The sequence below is a fragment of the Drosophila albomicans genome, chromosome 2R (assembly GCF_009650485.2).
Source record: "Drosophila albomicans strain 15112-1751.03 chromosome 2R, ASM965048v2, whole genome shotgun sequence".
Classification (NCBI taxonomy): domain Eukaryota; kingdom Metazoa; phylum Arthropoda; class Insecta; order Diptera; family Drosophilidae; genus Drosophila; species Drosophila albomicans.
The window spans coordinates 24,041,475-24,063,474 of record NC_047631.2 but is presented as its reverse complement, the minus strand read 5'-3'; the positions used below and the strand labels follow the sequence as shown (position 1 = coordinate 24,063,474).

The window sequence follows — 22,000 nt, the reverse complement described above, 5'->3', positions numbered from 1 at the left end:
GGAAAAAGAAAAAAAGTTATACATATACAAAAGTTATACATATATATACTATGACTTTAACGTAACAAACAAATAGAAAAAGATTTATATCGGATTTTATTTGATAGATACAAAGAAAAGAAAAGAAGGACACTTAAAATATTTAAATGAATTATACAAAATGCTAGTTGTAAAACCTATGAAAAACAAAACTATTGAATGAAAACAAAACTATTGAATTAATAATTAAATTAAATTAATTAAACCATATAATACGCTATATACAAACATACATAAATACACATACACATGCATAACATAAACAATATTCTACAGACACATACACACCCACACACACACACATACACACACTAAAAAGACTGAAAAATATAGTTCCTTTTGTTTTTATGTACATAACAAAGCAAAAAATTCTAACGAAAATTGTAAACTTAATGCGAAATGAGAACGTAAAAACAATTAATGGAATTATAAATTAATCAACATTAAATTTAAATCAATAAAAACAAGTTAAATATACATATATACATACAATACATGAGAATACATTATACATACTACATAAATGAAAATGAAGTTGATGGAAAAACACAGCCGGAAAGCACTATGAAAAATTATGTATATTTAGTAGTTGAATTAACTCAATTTTTTGTAACGAACTGCTTAACGACGATGACAACAGCAACAAACAACAGCAACAACAACAACAGTACCAACAACATCATCAAGAGAAGAAAATAATCTGAGCAGCCAAATACCAACATCTTATATAGAAAATATATATATTCTGAATAGTTGGCTCTTCGTTGGCGCAATTAGCAGCGTTAGTGTACATACACATACAAACATACACATAACATATATATATATACATATACATAAACATAATTATAAATAATAAAAACAAACCTATCATATAATAAATTAAAACAAAACAAAAAAAAAGCTTCAATATTTTTATTATTTCTAACTAAAGCTAATTGTACATTTAAAGCTAAGTTAATTGTTTCCTGTTTATATAAGCGAAATAAACAACTACACATATTATTATGTAACAAAATGATTATGGCGAGACTATAATAAAAACTAAATTAATATACAAAAATGAACAAAATATTTCTTTTAATTTCTGAAAAGACGACAACAGAGTTTGAATACTGTTGTAAATTATCTCACTCAAGAGCAAAAGCTTCAACTTAAAGTTCGTTGTTCGAGTGAATAGTAAAGAGCGTAAGAATCACTCAAGCAATAGTTGCGGTCTCCTAAATTTAAATGAGTGCAATTTTACAGGCGGCTGCTTGTTACTCATTTCTGTTTGCCTGGTATTTCAGCTGGATTTGTAGCCATTGCGAGCAGAGCAAATCGCATCGCACACACACACATATGGACTCACATACATACTCACATACACACACACATACACACACCAGCACAGCTCAAACAGCATTGCGCCGACAGCTAAAACGGACCAAATTACCAGCGAAGTACCAGGCGAACAGAATCGAGTAGCAGGCGACGAAAGATTTTTTAGTTCTGCTATTGGCCGCTGCGTTCGATTGGCGTTGCTTGTTTAGTTCTGCTTTTGGCCGCTGCGTTCGATTGGCGTTGCTTGAGCGACACTTGAATTCCCATTTGAATTTTAACAGTTTACAAACAGAATGTTAGCTTTGAAATTTGCAGTATTTTTTTTTTCATTTACATAAATCCATGCTGTAAAATGTGATTATCGCCCAATAAAACCTCCCAATTAAATTCATCAGTTTTTCATTTTATGTTTTCTTCGTTTTTTTTTTTTTAATATTTATTTGGTTTTTTTTTTTGTGTTGGTTTTGTTTTGAAACGAAAGAAAAGTACCTAACAAATTTTATTTTTTTTTTGTTTGTTTATAAAATAAAAGTACATTTATATAGCTTTTCTTCTTGATTCTATACAATTTTGTAGTTGTATTTTGTTTAACCTCTATGCGATAGGTTGGTTTTACATAACTAGTTGCAGTTGATTATTTTTTGTTGTTTTCAGTTTCAGTTGGGTTATGTTTTGTGGGGGATGATTTGGCTTTGACTTTGATGGTGAACTTTGAACTGGTATTGAGTTTATTTTTGAGGATGTTCGCGGTTCTCATTTGTTACGAGTGGTGTCAAGTCTGTCGTGTGTAGTGTGTGTTGTGTTGTGAGGTGTGGTGTGTTTGTGTGTGTGTGTGGTGTTTGCTTTCTAGGTTACATTTCAATAACAATAACAAATAATTATGCATACTTAGCTTTAATAACTAAATCAAACGCACTACTGAGAGCTTGTGAAACGGCAACTAAAAAATATACAAACAGCAGACAAGACACAAATAGAGAGGGGGCTAGATGACAATCAATCAATCAATCAAGTATTCGTCGTTCTTCTTTTTCATTTGTGTTTCTACTGTCCCCTGATTCAGGTTGCATGCGTCGTAACTAAACTGGGAAGTTGGTCGAGAGGATGTGTGGTATTCCTTTTCCTTTTCTTTATCGTTATCTTTATCTCTTTCTTGATCCTTTTTCGTTTTCTTTTGGAATTATCATAGCAATATTTTACAATTTTCAATTGAATTTCTTCTTGTTTCTTATAGTTGTTTTCCTTTTTTGTTTTGTTTTTTTTTTTTAGTTGTTTTATTTTCATATAATATTTAGTTTAATAACTATTTTGTTTTACTAATTAAAAATTATGTTTTTTGCTTTTGTTTTGTTTGTGTTTTTTGTGGGTGTGTGTTTTTGGGTGTATGTGTGTGTGTGAGTGTTCTAATTTACAGACAGTTCTGGCGCAAAATATTTTTGTATGAGGCATCTTTGAATGTTTCTCATCGATTTGCTTCTTTTGCATTAAGTATTCAGCATTGATGTTGCTGTTTTAGTTTTGTTTCGTTTTCTTGTTAAGGCTAAAAATTGAAATTTGCTTATAAAATGTGTTTTTGCATTTTGTGAGGGCATTTTTGTTTGTTTTTCTTTTTCTTTTAGTTGTTTTTTTTGTTGTTGTTTTTACTTAAAATACGTTTGGATTATAAATGTAAATGTAGGTTGGATTTTACGCTTAAAATGTTACACACAACTTAGTTTCATTAAGTTTTCTACAATTTGTTTTTGTTGAATTTTCTTTAAACTGCTTCTTTACTTGATAATTTGTAATAATAATAATATTAATAATATAATAATAATAATAATAATAGATCATCTCTAAAGTTATATGCGCTGCTTTCCTTGTATATAATTTAAAATTATAAACACCCCCAAAAATTCCCCCAATTCGCAGTTGATTTGTTGTTGTTTGTGTTTTTGTGTGTGTTTTGTTGGATCAACAGATCGATCTTAGGGCCCAAAGGCATCGGAGCTAAAATCAAAAAGGCGATCGATGCCCTCGTTAGCGTTAAGCGCATATGGATATTCATTGTCATCCGGTGGAACGATGGGCACAAATGCATCGTTATTGAAGTCTGCAAAAAAGATAAAAGAGAAACCACATTAGTCAACAGTCGATATAAAAATGATACTCTAAACAATGCGAAGCATGGCTGCTAAAATGAAATAAATACATGTGTGTTGGGTATGTATGATGGATGTACATTAATTGATTGATTTTCATCGGGGATGATTTATTTTCTTTGATTTGAGTTGAGTTGAGTTGATTTGATTGGTTTTGATTTTTTGTTTTTTTTTGTTTGGTGGATGCATGTTTGAAATTCACGCCAGAGCTGAATCTCATGGTGCTACAAAATTTCAATTTCAATATGAACAATTGCCCTCCGCAACGGTCAGTGCACTGCAGACCCACGAGAATTCAGTTCCAAAATGAATTTGCGCTTGCGCGTTGATACAATAATGGTTTCCATTTTGACGATAAGAGGCGGCGGGTTAATACGAATATACATACATACATTATTTATATACATACATATATATATACAATGATAATTAAAACAACCTTTAAATATTAGTGTTTGTTAGTTTGCGATTAGATATTATTATGGATTATATATTTTGTAGTAGGCATAAACGTGAAATTCCTCGTTCATTAACAGCTGCTGTTATGTTAACAGTGCACAATGACTGTCAACTAACAGAAACTGTTAGGTTTCAGAGCTTTCACAGTTCCGTCGGCCTTACTAACAGTTGTTGTTGGGCATGTAAATGGGCTGTAAATGGAGTGAGCATGCTGTGTGTATGTAATGTGTTTGTGTGTGAGACAGAGAGAGCATGAAGAGTTAGTTTTGTTATTTGGTTAATTCATTAAAAGATTTTGTATTTTAATATCACATTTCACTGTATAAGAAAATAATAAAGAAAACTGCAAAAAGTTACATTAAATCAAATAATTCAATTTTGAACTGATTCTCGTTGGTAGCTAGCCGAAAATTGGAATGCAAAAATTTTGGATATAAAAACACAATTGACATCTTTGGTTGAAGCGACACTTTCACTTAGTTATATAGAAGATTTATATTACATGGTTTGTTGAAGTGCGAAGTACGCGCTCAGCAAGAACTCAGACTGTGATGCGGTTTCGATGAGAAAAATGCACGCAAGTCACAGAGAAAGTTCTTGACAAGCACGCTTCTTATATTTTGTTTAACATACACATATTATGTTATCTGCCACTGTTAACGCACAGACGCTGTTATTTACATAGGCAACATGTAATGCGTGTAAGATGAGAGAGTATGACAACGAAAACACAACTTTTATGCCAAAATCATATTAAAAAAATGTGTACTTACAGTCCGTGTCGATATCACTGAACAGTGCATCGAGGCCTTGCAGCGCAGCATTGCTGCCGTCGCTGTCAGCGTCGCAGTCGGCAACGCCTGGCGGCAACAAGCGATAGTTGCGACTATGATGCGTGTATTCCTGCTGCTGCTGTTGTTGCTGCTGCTGCTGCTGATGATGAGCAACATTGGCGCCAGCGCCAGAGATGTCGCCATATGTTGCCGTTAAGCCAAGGCCACCGTTGTTGCTGTTGTCATTGCCAGCGACGGCTGCAAACTGCATCTGCAGCGAGCCCATGGCCGAGGAGTTGTTGCTGTGATTGCTGCCGCTGTTACTGTTGCTGTTAACAGTAAAGGGCGCAGTCGCTCCTTCCATTGCACAGTTATACATGGGTACATCGCTGCGTCGTTGCTGCGGTTGCTGATTGTAGCTGCTGTTGCTGTTGGGGGGTTGGGAATTGTTGCTGCTGCTGCTGTTGTTGGTGTTGTTGTTGTTATGACTATTAAGCGTATTGTTGTTGTTGCCACGTCGCCTTGTCGTCGTTGTTGTCGTCGTCGTTGGCGTGGGCGATTTTGTTAGACTGCTGAAAAGCTGCTGAATAGTGTTCGGCTGCTGATGCTGCTGATGGGGATGATGATGATGTTGCTGTTGGTGCTGCTGCTGGTGGTGTTGGTGATGTCCGCTGCTACGCACCACAGGACTGGTCAGCGTGGGCACCAATTGATTTAGCTCCTCGTCAACATCATCATCGTCATCGTCGTCGGCGACATGATTCGTCGACGATTGCTGTTGCTGCTGCTGTGGCGAAGTCAGTTCATACTTGACGCCGCCAATATCACAAATGTTATTATATTCAGGCTGGGATTGCTTGGCCGCCGCCTCAATCGATTTGCTGAGGTTGCGTTGGGCTGATACGCGATATGGTGTATGGCCTGTTAAATATGAAAACAGATTACTAACTCGATTCGATCAAAGAGTAATGATATATCGACTTACCTAGACCCTTGGTGCTCATGGCATCAATGTTGTTGAACAGCGGATCGTTGAGCCGCTGATTGGTCAGGTGTTGCAGTCGCGTCGACGTCGCCGTCCGCAGGCCGCTGCTGCCCGCCAATGAGCCAGATGGCGCATAACCCGAATCGGGTCCAGAGCCAGGGGAAATCGGTGAATTCTCCGGCGAGTTGTCGTGGCACAGAAACACATTTATCTCCTCGCCATTCTCCGACTTGACGAAAATCTCACGCGGCTCCTTTGGATCTGAGAACTGTAACAGAGACAAGGAGAGAGAACAGAGGTCAATAACAGAAATGTTAAGGCTGTCAAGTTAACAGCGCTGTGAATAGCAGCAGCGCAGTTAACATCACTGTAATTAACAGACTGTTAACAGCAATGTATCCAACAGCGCCACTTGCCAATTGTATTTTTAGAAATGATATTTACACATTTCGCTTTATTTTGTTGGCTAAGCAACAGCGTTGCCAGACTAAGTGAATTTTTAATTACTTGCAAGTATTTAGTGTAGTATGTATGGATGTGTGTGTGTGTTTGGAGACTACCTGTAAACGATATTAATCGCTTTAGTTTTTCTTGTGTGTTTTTCGTTGTTTTTTTTTCTTTTCTTTCTTTCGCTCTCGTGCGTGCGTTACGCGCGAGTTCATTAAACAGTTCAAGGCGAACGGAAACATTAAGCGAAATATTTATAAATAGTGCGTGGCTAACTGAACAGAATCGTCTGCTGATCATCATCATCACACATCAGATCAGATCAGGCCAACAAGACAGAGCACAAATTTCAATTGGAAAATTTTTGTTGCTGAGTTCTGTTGCTCTGAGTTGCAAAATGATATCAAAAAGAAAAAAATCATAGGAGTGTATAGCATTAAATGGAAGAGGAGAGGGGGTGGCAGGCAGACAGAGGGGCGCTAGGAGTGTATTCCATTTTGCAGTGTGCGGCGCTTGTCGCCGTCTGCGTCGTATCTAAAAATAGGGCGCCATGTTTAATGGCATGCAGACGCAAAGAAGAAGCACACAATTGTCTGACGTCGCCCGAATAGGGACGAATCGAGACTTTTACCAAATACACACACACGCACTTATTTATACATTTAACTTTTGAGTATACCACAAAGTAGATAAGTGAAAAGGATGTGTGTTAAATAGTCTGGCAACGCTACACTTAGATTTACAGCTTTAGTACTCACCCCAAGTCTGGCCTCTGGCGGCGCCTTGATCACTATCACAATCTGATCTTTAAACAGATCCACATTGAGCAGATCATTCTGCGTTACATAGGCCATGCCACTGATATTCTCCACCTCACCCGATATATCGGCCAGCTCGCTGCGCATCTGATCGATAAGCGTGTTGACCTCATTTTCACGCTGCTCGAGTCGCTCGTTTTCCGCTTCGAGGTGACGGGAACGCTCGTTGCTGACCAACGATTGACCGCCGCGCCATTGAATGTTGTTCTTGGACTTCTTCTCCAAGATGCCAATGCCCTCGAGCACATTCGTAATGTCGTAGATGCGTCGCTTCTGCACGGACAAACGATTCGAGGCATCGTTCAGATCAACAACACCATCCGGTGACTCCTGCAGCAGATCCACAAACTTTTTCGTCAATATACCCAACGAGGTGTCTGCCCGATTGCGATCACCGCCTCCTCCTCCACCACCACCTCCACCTCCAGTTGATGCCGCCGATGACGACGATGTGACTAACGATGCCTGTTGCTGATGATGATGCTGTTGCTGCTGCTGCGACGCCGTCGACTGATGCTGAGACGCTGTTCGCGCAAACTGAGCATGCGAGTGATGAGCAGAAGATCCGTTGCCGGCCGGTTTGCTCGTCGTCGTCTCATCGTCGTCGTCGTCGTGTTCGACTTCGTATTGCTGCTGCTGATGCTGCTGTTGGTGGTGGTGGTAGCGCTGTTGCTGCTGTTTGCTGTTGTAGGTGACCGTTTGATGCTGATCGCTTTGTTTGGCCTGTTTCTTCGGGTGGATCTCGTGGGTGACTCCGTGCGCCCGGCGCTTGACCTGTGCAACAAACGAATGGGCAAAGAACGAGTGTGTGATGAGTACGTGTATTTATCGATCACAACGATATCGATTAAGTTATATATTGAACTTATCGACAATCATCATATCTTATTATGTTTTCACACTTAACATAGAAATGTTAATCTCTCACGGAATGTTTATATCGATCTCAACTTATCGATTAAGTTGTATCTTAACTATCGGTCAGCCTCTAATTGTATATTGAAGTTATCGACAATCATCATATCTTAGTTTTCATACTTAACATATAAATTTTAATCTCTCACGGAATGTTTATATCGATCTCAACTTATCGATTAAGTTGTATCTTAACTATCGATCAGCCTCTAATTGTATATTAAAGTTATAGACAATCAGGCGGAACATCAAAACATACAGCTTAGACACAGAATGGTTACTTAACATAGAAATGCCATTCTCTCACGGAATGGGAAAGAAAGTGTGTGTGCCATCGTGTTTATATCGATCTCAACATATCGATTCAGCTACATCTTAACTATCGATCAGTCTCTAATTGTATAACTTATTAGAACTTATCGAGAACTAGGCGGAGCATCTAAGCAACAATACAGCTAAGGCACTGAGCTGTTACTTAACATAGAAATGTTATTCTCTCACGCTCTGTTAAATTAATGATGTGATAAGAGCTGATTGATTTTATCTGGACAATAAAACCCAATCTATAACTCAAGATTGCTTTAAATTGTGCATGAGAAAAGAGCCTTGAATGTGCAGTTAAATATTGAGTTATGCTATGTCAATAGTTTTTTTTTTATTATAAACATTTCTCCTCACCTTGTAGTATTGTGTGATATCATTTGTTTTGCTTGCACCGCCACTGCGATGCTGTTGCTGCTGTGGATGTTGTGGATGTTGATGTGTGCTCGTTGCTTCGGCAATAACTGTGGATGTTGTTGTTGCGCCCTTGCTCAGACTTATGTAGACGTGATCTCGCAGGTGTGCAGCGACGCCAACGCCGCTGTTGCTGCTGTTATCGTTGTGGTTGCCACCAGCGTGTTGCTCGTAATCAATGTCCAGCAGCTTTTCATTTTTGATCACAATATTATTATTGTTATTGTTGTGACTGCTGTTATTGTTGTTGTTGTTGCCCAGCAGCTCATAGCTGAGCTTTCGTACCACCTGCGAATTGCCGCCACCAACTCCATAAAGTTGCTGTTGACGTTGTGTGCTGCTGTTGTTATTGCTGTGGCTGTTGGGCGCGGCGGTGGTTGTTAAATATTTCGACATTTCGCAGTCGCCGCTGCCTGCAGTTGTACAAAAATAGTATTTTGCTAGCGCTCTGCTCTCTATCTACTCTTCACTCCTCTGCCTCTTCCTCCTCCTTCTTCTGCTTCTTCTCGTTTACAGTTTAGTCGTTTCTTTTATGTCTTTTGCTTTTTGCTACGTTGGCCTGGCAGCGCGGCGATCGCCCGTAATTTTGTGTAGCATACTTTTAAGCGCGCTCGCTAAAAATGTTGCCACCTAGTTCGAAATTGTTGCCAGATGTGTGTGTATTGGTTGCGGTGTGTGTGAGTGTATTTTCTTGTTGTTTTTTTTCTTTATTGTACTTTTTGTTTGCGCTTATCAACTAAATTAGCACCTAGGGATTCTCTTCACATCTGCAACAAAAAGAAAGACAAAAGAAATCAATTAGACATGTGTGCGTCGCTCAATGCAAAGTATAATATAGTATAGAGTATATATTTATGCAATTGGCACATTAAACTTTAGCGCCATTTAAGGTGTTTTGTTTTGCTTTGCACCTTTTACATGTCATTAGCATTAGTGCAAGTAACAAATGCGCAAAAGAGAGAGAAATGAGAGCACAACAAAACACGACGTGACATTAAAAAGCTGATGATAAAGCGCAAGCAGGGAAACCATTTTGAATTATGTATAAGCTGCCACTACACTTCTTCCCCCTCTCTTCTATCTTTCGCTTCTCCATCTCCATCTTCGCTTCGCCCCATTAAAGCTCCCAACAAGAAACAACGCTGAAGCATACCGAAAATATTTCTAACATAAAAAACAATGTCATGTTGTTGTTGTTCTTAATGTCGCGTCGCGCAAGCGCAAATGTCAATAAACTCGGCATATAAAAAGTATTAAACCAATCAATAAGGCAACGCAAAGCGAGAAGAAGCTAGAGGGGAAGGAGCAAAGAGGCGACGACATGGAGGCCGGCGTGTGAAGAAAAGCCAAAGGCAAAACAAGAATGAGAATGCGAATGCGAGAGAAACCAGAACGAGAAGAAGCACAGACCGCAACAGGTAAGAAGAAGTCGAGGTAACGTTATAGTTAATTCTGTATTAACCGCTTTTGGTCAACGACGTCTTTATCTCGCTCGCTTCATTAGAAAGACTTTTGGCAACGTTTTGCTTGCTTGCTTGCTTGCGTTGTGTGTTGGCAAAAAAGAAGAAAATAAATTAACAGCCGACTATCTTGCTTAACATGCTCAGCTCTGTTATCGTTGCTCTGTTAAATGTTGTTTGACAAACGGCAGCTTTGAATTTTACGAGCTGTTAATTGCAGCAACAAATAGCGCGAAACAACAGCAAATGGTAAATGACAAACGTTTTTAGTGCGATTATATGCACACACACACACACACACACTATTCACATGCATTGCACACACATACATACTTAGCTTATATACAGTGAAATGTTAAACGGCAAAAAAATGAACGAAACAACGTCGTGTGGAATTTGCTGAAATTGGCAAGAAATTAAATAAGCAGCAGCAAGCAAGCAAGCAAAGGCAGAGCAGGTAGCTAAACACCACCAACAAAGCAGCCTCTCACTCTGTTCTCTTTCTCATTCACTCGCGCTCTCTATAAATTGCAGGCGTCGACGTCGCTATTAGCGTCAGCGTTGGCTTCGCTGCTGCTGAGATTTTGTTGGTGTTCATCGGTCGGTCTTCTTGTTCTTGTTGCTTTCTACGGTGTGCCAAAAACGGTATCTGTTTACAGGCCGGCGAATTCTGTTTTATTTCTTTCAATTTCCTTTTTTTTGCTTTTGCTGGTAATTCAAATCGAAGACATGGAAATTTTATACGCAAGCAGCTCCCAAGCTACAAAAAATTATGTGGGCAACAGACAACATTATACATATAAATGCTATATGCATATAGAAAAAAGGGTAGCCAGGTAAGTCCTTTGAAATGTCTTAATTTAAATGCACATGAAATATTTGCAATAACAAGTAGTCGCTTATATTCATACGCTTTGCATATAAAATTACAGTGCGAGTATAAAATTACACACCGATAACACCAGCAACAACAAATTGAGCTTATGCTAATTTGAGTCAGTCAGTGTGACCCCATCATAAAATATGCCTGTTTTTAACAGCACTGATCTTCATTTAACATTTTCATGAGCGTGCACGTTTCTGTATGTATGTGTAGAGAGTTATTTGCGAGAATGTATGTGTAGAGATAGTCGGGAATGTGTTTGTGTATCACATTTTGATGCAACTTCAAGTGCACTTGTCGGGCATCTCTCTCTCTGCTCTCTTCACTCTTTCCACTATGTGTATTTATCTAATAACAACAAACTGAAAACCCAAAAGGTAAATACCAAATGCAACTGTGCCTTGAGCAAGAAACACATTATGCAAACAGGGAAGCGAGAACATGAACATGAATATGAAAAAAAGCAAATGCCAGAAATCGTGGACAAAATGGCCTAGAGAAAACAAATAAAAACAGTAACACAAAACACATTAACAGACAACAACAACAACACAACACAGCAGAGCAGCGTAGCTTTTTTTTTTCAATCAACCTGACGACGGCGACATCGACGCAACAGAGCGCAGCGACCGCGCCGCGTATGACTGATAAAGAAGAAAAAGCTAGAAGTACTATAAGCAGACACACACGTAGAATCGTTTGAGTGTGTGTTCATGACGAGTAAATAAGCTGCAGAGTTCTGTCCAAACACGCGAACTTTTTTTGATAGCACTCTGCTGCTGCGCTATAATAAATTAAGTAAAGTAAAACACGAGAAAATTGTATTAAAAACTGAATTACATAGTCGGGGATGCGCCCCAAAGACCAAATCAACCACCCGCCCTCCCCTCACTTCCTCCCTTCCACCCTCGTTTCGTAAAGCATAACAAATGGTCAGTAGCAGCTGCTAATTGGGTGCTTCGAGTGCAATCTAACGGGAGCGTTGAATAACTTCTAACACGAGCTATTAATTATGCAAGCTACAATTTATGATTCTTTAATTATGCACATATGTACATATGTATACACATATGGGCAAACATACGCATATTGTACATATGCTTATACTATGTACATACATACGTATTTATCTTTGGCACACACACGCACGCATACATCTGTAGTCAGAGCAGCGCTGTCGACTGCAGCGCACACGTAAAAATTTCGCTTTCTTTTTGCACAGCATTTTGCATGCGCAGTAGAAAAACACAGACGCAAAAAGACAATAAAAACAAGACTGACTAGACTTACACACACACATGCACATGAGGGGGCTATGTACGTATGCATCTCTACATACATACACATACATATATACATCCTACGATTGCCATAAAATCATTCAGCAATCGGTAAGAGGCGGAGAAAAGAAGAATTTTGTGTATAGCTCCATCCACGCTCGTTGTCGCTCTCCAGTGTGCATGTGTGTGGGGAGAGCTTTTGAGCATGAGAGTGAAAGAGAGTGGGATGCTGAGGTTGAGGTCTCTGTGGTTGGTGGTTTCAACGAGATGCCGGCCGCTGTTTTACTTTTGCTAACAGCTGTTAGATCAGGCGTTGACAGATACGGTCCACGGCTGTTGTTGCAGTTGTTGTTGCTCTTGATTTTGTTATGCTGCTGTGTGGAATGCATGTTTATTACGACGCAGCCGGTTTTGTGACTTGCGTTCCACACTGATTATGCGCTTCGTCCAGAGTTGTTTTTGTTGGTGGTTGACCGGTATGTGTAATGTAAGTATCTATGTAAATATGTATATAAGCGCCCATGTCGCCATTTTCGCAATTCGCTTAAGCCAATTACAGGCCAATGCTACGACACACTAATAGTTTTCTATCTCTCTGTCTCCCTTTGTCTTTTTCCGTGTGTATTTTGCCTAAAACAATCAATGCTTAACCCAAAAACGCCAATCAAACCGGCTCTTGACAAAGTTGCTCAAAAGCAACATCATTTGAGCAACAACAACAACAAAATCGAAATCCAATTATTTGTTTGCACTGAGTATCAAGTTCTGCGCTCTCACATTTACCTCGATATGCAATTTAAATAAACAGAAACAAGTGTAAACAGCAAAAGTAAAAGGTAAGTAAAAACTCCATCTCAGCTCCGTGCGTGTGAGCGAGATGGCACAAGAGTAACATTAACAGAACGCTGTTAGGCTCAACAACGACTCTCTTCCTCTTCTTTGCTTGGTTGCAAAAATAAGGCAAATATAATTGCCACTTTGTGTTGGGTGGGCGGGAGAAAGAGAGCAGCCACCACTCGCTTAACTCAACTCCCCCTCAAAACAAATGAAATAAGAGCGAGTCGCGTTGGCAGGCGCATAAAATGCGTCGCAAAATATTTAGCGAACGAAAAAAAGCAGAAAGAGACAATTGAGTTGTAGTCCTGGAAAAGTGGAAATTCGAACGTTTCACAATTTCGAGGAAATCCCTGTCTAAAAGAGAATAAAAGCAATACCAGAGAAATAGCAGTACAAAAACACTCACACACACACACACAATCATACAAATGCACCTTTATGTACATTGTATGTATGACGCATTTACAGTCATGGGGTTCCGGAAAAACATTGCATTGAAAATGTTCGAATCGCGCTGTTATCAACAACTCTCCTTCTCTTTCTCTCCTCTACCCACTCAACCAAGCCACAATCGCTGGTTTACTCCTTTCGAGTGTGCCTGTTAACTAACATAGCATGAGGCTGCTATTGAAGTTAGGTTCCACAAATGCTGCTGATAAAGTAGAGCAAGCCACAGATGGAGTGCAGGGCGGGGGCGGGAGCTTTAGAAGTTTGCTATTTACAAATGAATTAAAATGCCGTTTTCACGTGAAACTTCGAAGCAACACACACAAAAGGCATTTAAAGGTTATTAACGGGCTTAAAGGTGGGGAGCACAGAATAGAGAGAAGAGGCAGAGGCAGTGCACAAAGCAAACTCGAAAAAGAATGATTAATTGTCGGAATACACACACACATACACTGAAAACACATGGCCCGCAGTTTTACAGCCACTGATAAATTCGATTGAAAAAGTTCAGTTGTAGTTGTTTTGCGTGTTTTTCTTCTTGAATTGCAAAAAAAAAAGTAAATGGGTAAAAAAAATTGAAGTGCACGCACCTAAATCGGAATTTCTTCGCTTATTTTTGTTGTTGTTTAACATATAGTATCACGACGAACAACCCAGCAAAGCACAAATGCTTGAAGCCGCTGCCGCGCTGCTGCTGCCGTCGCCTGGCCTGCGTCGTCGTCGTCGCTGCTGCTGCCAACGTCGCTGGTGCTGGTGTGTTGTAGTTGCTGCTGCTTCTACTGTTGTTTTTGTTACCGCTGCTGCTGCCGCTGTCGTCGTCGCGCTCATTTAATATCACACACGTTTCATATTTTTTGCGTTTTTCATCATGTTCAATTTCATTTTGTATTCACTACGTTTTTCTTCGTACTTCTTCTTCTTCTCACGTTTTGCGCAAGTTTATTTTCTTTGCGTTTCTCTGGCGCTGTGTGACGTCAGCAGAGCAAGCAGTAAAGCACAAAAAAAAGTAAATTATTTGTTGTAGATATCACATAATTGTTGTTGTTGATGCCCCCGCGCTTGTACTGTGTTTAGCTGTCCTCAATTATTTGTTGCTGTTATTGTGTGTGCAGTTCTTTTCTTTTTTTTTTTATTTTTTCTTTCCATCAGTTTTCACACATATTTTTTAATGCGGCGGGCGAAGCGCGCGAGCTAAACGAACTTCATGGGCCACGACGTAAACGCAAAGTGAGTGCTGGCTGAGAGTGTTGTGCTCTGCCCGATTCGCTGCCCTCTGCTGACTGAGTTGAGTGAGTGTGTCTTCGTCGTCGACGTTGTCGTAGTAGTAAATGGAGTCGCCGGCAAAACCTACAGCGGCGGCGAAAGAGCGAAAGAGAGTACGGCACACACGCAAAAAGAGAGCGCAGCGAACAGAGAAAACGTAAGCGACAACGGCAACGTAACGTAACGTTAACGCATTGTTGCGTCGCGCGACGGCAGAAACTGCGTGCTAAAGATTTCGGGTATGGTTGTTGCTTTCGTTGTTGTTATTGTTGTCATAACTTCCAACTGGAGACGAGACTCGCCGTTTGTGACGATGCTTGGCTTATTTTGTTAAATAAACGTTGCACCTTTACATTTATTTGCCGTGTTTAAATACAATGATTTTCAACACGCGGACGATTTTACGTTTTGATACGTTTCGCGCTGTCGCTTACTTTGGTATATGTAGCTTTTCGTTTGCTCAGCAAGCAGCAACAGCAGCGACAACCACGAGCACACGGCGACGACAACAACGACAACGACGACGACGAGGAGAACGACGGCAACAGCGAGCGACGACAGCAACAACAAACAGACACAACCAGCAGTGCGGAGTGTGAACGAAAAACTGATTGCGGCGAATTTGGTGCCGCCAATTTGAACTGTTATGAGTGCTGCTTTTTTGTGGTGTTTATGTTAAGTCCCAGTTGACGGCGAATTCAAAGCAGAATAGCAGCTGAGAGTGAGCAGCTGAGCGAACGAAAGAGAACGAGCGCCACGCAATAACGCAAAGCAGCAGCAGCTGAGCTGAGTGGGCAAAACAACTGCTGCTTCAATGTGTGTGTTTGTGTGAGAGAGTGAGTGGAACGTATGTAGGCAGATGCTTTTGTGGCATGTGGATGCCAGACTTACACGGTGGGTAGGTGTGCGTGTATGTTCCTGAATGTGTGTGTGAGTGCTTTTGAGCCGCGCTCTCGCTCACTTGCTCAAATGCCGGCTACATAAACCAAGAGACGGAAGTGACGTGCCAAGCCAGCAAACTCTCTTCTGCCGTCGCACCCACAAATTGACTATGTACACAAATGTAGCCATATGCACACTCTTTTTATATAAATACATACATACATATGTATGTATTTATTTACTTATTATTTTTTGTCTTTGCTTTGCACCGTCTTTGTAACGTGCGCTCTACGCATGTTGCGTCGTTTGTGTAATGTTGCAAGCAACAATGTTGCCAACAACTAGAGAAGTTTTGCGCTTAAAGTGTTCTACTTTAGTTCTACACAAATAATAACATCAAGCAAGAATTCTGCAAAAATATTTAATTAACCTCCTTTTATGAAAAGGTTCCAATTTTGGAACTGCTGTTGCTACCAAAAAGGCTGCTGTCGCTGTTACTTTTTCGGTTACTTTTTGAATCACAAGTTCAATGAACTAGACAAACACATCTGCTCAAATACATACGTACATTTATTCTTTTCTACATTTGCATGTACCGATCGCTAACTGGGGTACACTCTCACACTCACATTCACACACATTCGCATGTACTATCTCTATGGCCATAAAAAATCAAGCAAATTATGGTAAATACGCCACAACAAAACTCACGCCCAAGACGATGAGCCGATGTTTCTACTTCACTTTCCATTTTGTTTTGCCGGCAGTGGGAGCGTGATGGCATGCGAGATGAACAGACAGACGTATGTACACTCTCCCTCACTCTCTCGCTCATACGCACTTCCAGTTAATTAAAAGTATTTATGACACTGCAGACACACACACACACACACATTGAGGAAAAGACTGCCGTCTTAAGTACAAAAGTCCACAAGGATCGTGGGAAGTTCGAAGCGCAGACGATCGCAAAACGAGCTCAACAAAAATAATATGTGCTTCATGCGTTTGTGGTATCTATGAGCAAAATACAAACAAAAAAAATTACAAATAAAAATAAAATCACGCAAAAAAGGCATGCATAGAGAAGTTTAGGGGGGAGAGAAGATGTTTCGCCCTAAGGGTGACTTAACTGCGTCGAGTCGAGGCTTATGTGAAAAAAGGAAAGGCAAAAAAAAAAAATAATAATAAGATGCTATCTTCTCAGCCAGTCACAAATTTGGGTGTCGGTGATGTTGCAAAAAAGAAGTAGAAAAAAATAAAGGATAACAGACACACATTAAAGCTCTGCCTGGCTCTGAGGGGTCATGAGAAGCAACAGCACCAAAAAAAAGCAAGGCTGACAAAAAAAAAAAAAATATGATGAGCATGGAAAAAAATTGAGTTAATGGAAATTGAAACTGGAAATAAAATTACTATCTACTGCTCAAGGTACGCGAAAGAAATGCATGTTGGATACAACAATTTTGGAAATCCAAAGTAAAGTTTAAAATCGATAGTTATTTTTTAAAATAACTAAAAACATATGCATGTTCAATCCGTTTTATTTTAACAAATTCTAAATAAGTTTTATTGTCTTTGTGTTTCTGTTACGAAAGCTTTTCGTCTTTGACCAGAGCTTTCTCTTAGGTTATGTACCATGAGCAAAGCACATGTTAATGTTAGGGTATCACAAGTATTTGGCAAGCCAGACAAAATGTGCCGGCAGCGCAAAAGTAACTAAAGCGCAATAAAGAAGCAGAACATCCTCATAATCATCGTCATCGTTAAGCAACCCCTTTTTAGTGGGGTGCAAAAACTCTTTTACAGCCTCTGCCATCCCCAAGGCGTGCAGCAGCAAAGCACATGGAACATGGACATGGGAAATGAATGAGAGACGACAGCCACAACGTCGACGTCGCAGACATGCCGCAGAATGCAATCAACTTGAAAACTACTTGAGAATCTGAGCGGCGGCGATATTCAAATTTGAAAATAAAAGTGAAACAAAAAAAAAAAAACTGAAAAGAAAGAAAAAAAAAGGAAAACAAAAACGCATTGAGCATTAAAGTTTGAGAGAAGTTGCCGCCGCCGTTGCCGTCTCTGTCGGCGTTGACGTTGACGTCGTCGCTGCATGTTTGACAGAATGTCAGTCACAATGTTGATTGTGTAGTTGCTTTTGTTGTCGTTGTAGTTGAAGTTGTTGTTCTTTGGTTAGGGTGGCCAGCTTTCAAGGCGTTTTTGCATGTGTTGTATGTGTGTGCAAAGACAGAATGTGGACTGTGTGTGTGTGAAAGAGAGAAAGAGTGAGTGTTGCGTCTCTGACGACTTCCGAATGACTTGACGCAACATTTATTGAATTTGCCGAAAGCGTCGCTCTGACGTCGTCTTCGTTGTCGTCGCTTACGGCGGAATTGCTGCTGCTGTTGTTGTTGTTGCTGTTATCGCCGTGTCTCGCTGGGAAAATTGCTTTAAACAGGAACATAAATGAATATTTCGGAAGTACTAACTCCCCCCTACCCCACCATTCGTCGCTGATTACACGACTCTACGCAAAACCCATTTCAGTTTCACACTAATTGCAAATTAATTTGATTTGAATGTTAATTATTTTTACAGACATCACGCTTTGGCTCAAAAGGGCAGAAAACTGAGAGTAGTCGACTTTTACATTATTGTAACTCAAGTGGAGCATGGGAAGTGATACCTACAGTGTTAATATATTATGATAGACGCCATAACGAAGAAGAGATGAAAGGTAAGATAGAAAAGAAATAGTCGTATGGTAAAGTAATGAAAAATTTAAATTTAAAATTGGTAGAATTTGATGCGAAAGTTCAAGCATTAAACTGCAATCTAACAAATGAAACTATCTCTTAAGATAAAATGTAATTTTGAATTTAAAATTATAATAGTTTTCAAAATATAATTAGAAGTAAAATTTCTGGAAGCCCAGATTGGCAATATTTAAACAGTCAAAAACAGTTTCAGCAGATAAAATCTAGAATGCCAAATTCAAAATTACTTTAATAATTCGGACATTCAAATTAGACTTTAAATAACTAAAAGTTTATATCAATTTCTTGTAATTGAATTTAATGTGATAATCATTGCAGTTAATATCAAAAATATAAAATAAATATTCTGATAATATCAAAAATGAGTAATTTAAAATTATTATAATAATTTGACAATGCGTATACAAATTAATATAACTGAAATATGATACTTTAGATGTGATATCGTAATTGCATCGTTAGTTAGCTATTGTTTCGGGTTGAAGTAGCTCCTCTTAAAAGTCAAATCATCAACTGCAGATGGCAACACTTAACCGTTGCATGTTAGATACAGATCTAGTTAATGTCCGGGATGTACGTATGTAACATTATTCACTGTACTCGCGCTCAGTTGATTCTTGAATTTGTTGGGTTTGTTTGGGGCGTAGCCCTATCATGTGCCAGTTAAAACTATATAAAAAAAAAAGGTTACCGATGCGATGCGACTCGCAATCCAAATGGGGTTAGGGTTATAATGAGCGGTCAGTAAGCAGCGTCTAACGAGTGGTCGACCTTAAAAGCACGCTGCAAGCCCGCACATGAAACCGACTACTGCGACTTCCCCGATTTGCCGACCTGTCCGCCCTAACAGTCCAACAAAAATACAACACACACACACACGCAGTCAGAAAGTATGTGTACTCTATATGGTTAGACAAGCAGCCAAGTCGGCTAGCAACTGAGCGGACTTGACTTGCTTTTTCAAGACTGGAACTGAACTGAGTCTCCAACTGGCTACAAATTATTTCTCAGCTCACGTTCAATGAACTTTACTGTAAGCCATAAAACGCGAGCGATACCCCAAAAACAAAAACAACAACAAATAAGATGAAGCTAACTACAATCAGTTAATGCTTATTATTATTTAATTATTCGTTTAGAAAAAAAGTGCAAAAAAATTAAACAAGCGTGTTGGAAGATCCAACAACGCTGCAATCGAGTCACTATTGCAAACACTTCAATACCCTTTACTTTAAGCCAAAATATTTTACATGTTGAAATAAATTCAAAAATATATTGACGTAACCTTTCTTAACAATTCTTAAACGTAAAGAACACTTAGCATATATGAGCAATTTGTTCAACAGTTTCAAAAAAAAGTAATAAAAGATAAAGAATAGCCAAAAATGTGTAAAGAGTAAAACAACCCCGTAACGCCATTCCTTGACTAAAGGGTATAAACGGCGAGTGTCAAAAGGGGAATGCAGCGAGTAAAATCTAACGAGTAACTTTAACTGTTGTTATTTATTATTTATCATTGCTGTTGTTGTTGATTTTGCATTGTTTATTTTTTTGTACTTACGCTTTGCTGGCATTGAATTTTAAATTTTGTAAGGTAATCCAAAAGTTGTAGCTTGTTTTATATTTCGTTGAATTTGGTGGCAATGAATTGCAATTGATTTATTTAGTGTTTAAAATTTTGTTTTATATTATTATTTATATTTAGACTTATGTGATTGTGAGTTTAGAGCTCTTAAATATTATATTAAGTGAATAAATAATTGATAAAAATGCGTTTTGCTTTTTTGGTAAATCAATAAAAATGGTTTTACATAAATTTAGAACAAGTTAAACGTAAAGAACACTTAGCATATATGAGAAATTTGTTCAACAGTTTCAAAAATGTAATAAAAGATGAAGAATAGCCAAAAATGTGTATGAATATAACAATTAGAATTAGAAAATATTTAAAATTTTTTTTAATTTTTCATAAAAACTTATTGCATTTTCGAAATTTTGGAATCGTTTTCAAAATTAATATTAGTATAGATTTAAAATGACTTAAGCATTTTTAGCACTGAGTTTTAGCTTAGTTGATGATCATTTTAATGATTATGATTATTTTTATTGTTTTGTTTGTATTTTATTTGTAGTATTCCTTGTGTGTGTGTGTTTCAGACTGCATTGGTATTTGTTAGCATCGTTTGTGGTGTGTGTTATGTGTGTTCAACATTTGCTTTGCACTTTGCAAGTAATTTTCATGATTATTTTTTTTTTTAATTTTGTTTAACAAAAGTTGTTTTTGTTGCAACACTTAACAAAGAGTGTGTGTTATTGATAATAAAACTTTAACAGAAATAACGACAACGGTAACGATAACACGTCATGATCAACAACGGAACGAAACGGATCGGATCGCCGCCTCTCTGGAGATTCACTTCCACTTTCTGCAGCGTTCGTTTTGTAAATGTTGCGTAGTTCTGGCCGCCGACAGAGTTGAAGTCAAGGCAGACAGCACACAAACACACACATACACTGGCACACAGTTCGAGTGAAGAGGAAGCAGAACAGGAATGCAATTGCAGGGCAACAAGAGCAACAACAACAACGACAGCGCCAGCAGAGATCGTGTGTGCGTGCAATGACAGACACGCGAGAGAGAGAGAGAGAGAGCCTTGTCAGAGAGAGAGTCAGCACAGTGAGAGCATCGAGAGCGTAACAGAGTAACGGAGCGTCGTACAAAAGGAATGCAGTCGCAGTCAAAGCAAGGCGACAAGCAAAACAACAATAAGGGAGGATAATGCAGCGATCATGCGTGCACTCGTTCTCTCTATTGCTCTCTACCATTGTGGCCCACCCAACAACAAACGCAGGGTTGTATGTTATGCGCGGATAATAAACTTTCGAAATGACAGAGAAACCGTCTCGACAAAAAAAAGCTTTTTGCGCCCCAAAAGCTATCTGATGACCTGCGGAAACGCAACGTAGGGTAAAAGCAGATGGGTCTGTTACAAAACGACGACAGGTGCTAAGTGGCACATTGGTCCAACTAGTTCTTTACCTAGGCGATGGTCGGTCAGTCAGTCATTGAACCCTGTGTGCCCACAATTAGCACCCAGCAACAAAGACATCATCGAGCAGCAGCTGAATTCCCAACATGCAAAGCAAATCTAAGCGGAAATCACAAAAAACAATCGGCATAGCAATAATAACAGAGCACACAGGATACAATAAAAGAGTCTGCTGCAGATGCCAAAATTACAGAGTGAAATCAAAATCCAAAATCAACTGCAAATCCAATCCATAAGCAATTTGCTTTGGCCAAATTTTAGCGGACGCGCCAAAAATTAATCAGCAAAATAAGTCGAAATTCGAATTTGCAAAACGGATATGAAACAGGAGATGAATTGCCGCCCCAGACAGACAGTCAGACATCAAGTATATATAGTGTAGAGAACATATTGGGAACTGTACCCCCAAGCGAATTGTATCCTGCCCCGAGTTGTACAGACTGCACCACAAGTTGCATCGATAGAGGTTTGAGGGTTCGATGCGGTGTT

General features: G+C 39.1%; 1 protein-coding gene across 4 annotated transcripts in view; it reads right to left on the bottom strand.

The window, feature by feature from the left end:
- Positions 1-2,576: 2,576 nt before the first annotated feature.
- Positions 2,577-22,000, bottom strand: part of LOC117575090 (transcription factor E2f1) — a 40,302-nt gene continuing 20,878 nt past the window's right edge. For 2 of the 4 annotated variants that reach the window (XM_034259191.2, XM_034259190.2), the window contains exons 3-7: positions 8,579-9,402; positions 6,926-7,759; positions 5,721-5,988; positions 4,736-5,656; positions 2,577-3,454 (exon numbers count right to left, since the gene is read on the bottom strand). In XM_034259191.2, the coding sequence (XP_034115082.1) occupies positions 3,330-3,454; positions 4,736-5,656; positions 5,721-5,988; positions 6,926-7,759; positions 8,579-9,031 (2,601 nt within the window). In that variant the 5' untranslated portion in view covers positions 9,032-9,402 and the 3' untranslated portion in view covers positions 2,577-3,329. Of the gene's footprint in view, positions 3,455-4,735; positions 5,657-5,720; positions 5,989-6,925; positions 7,760-8,578; positions 9,403-14,132; positions 15,415-20,022; positions 20,047-22,000 lie in introns of those variants that run through there. The other 2 variants (XM_052007427.1, XM_034259189.2) reach the window with 2 other exon arrangements.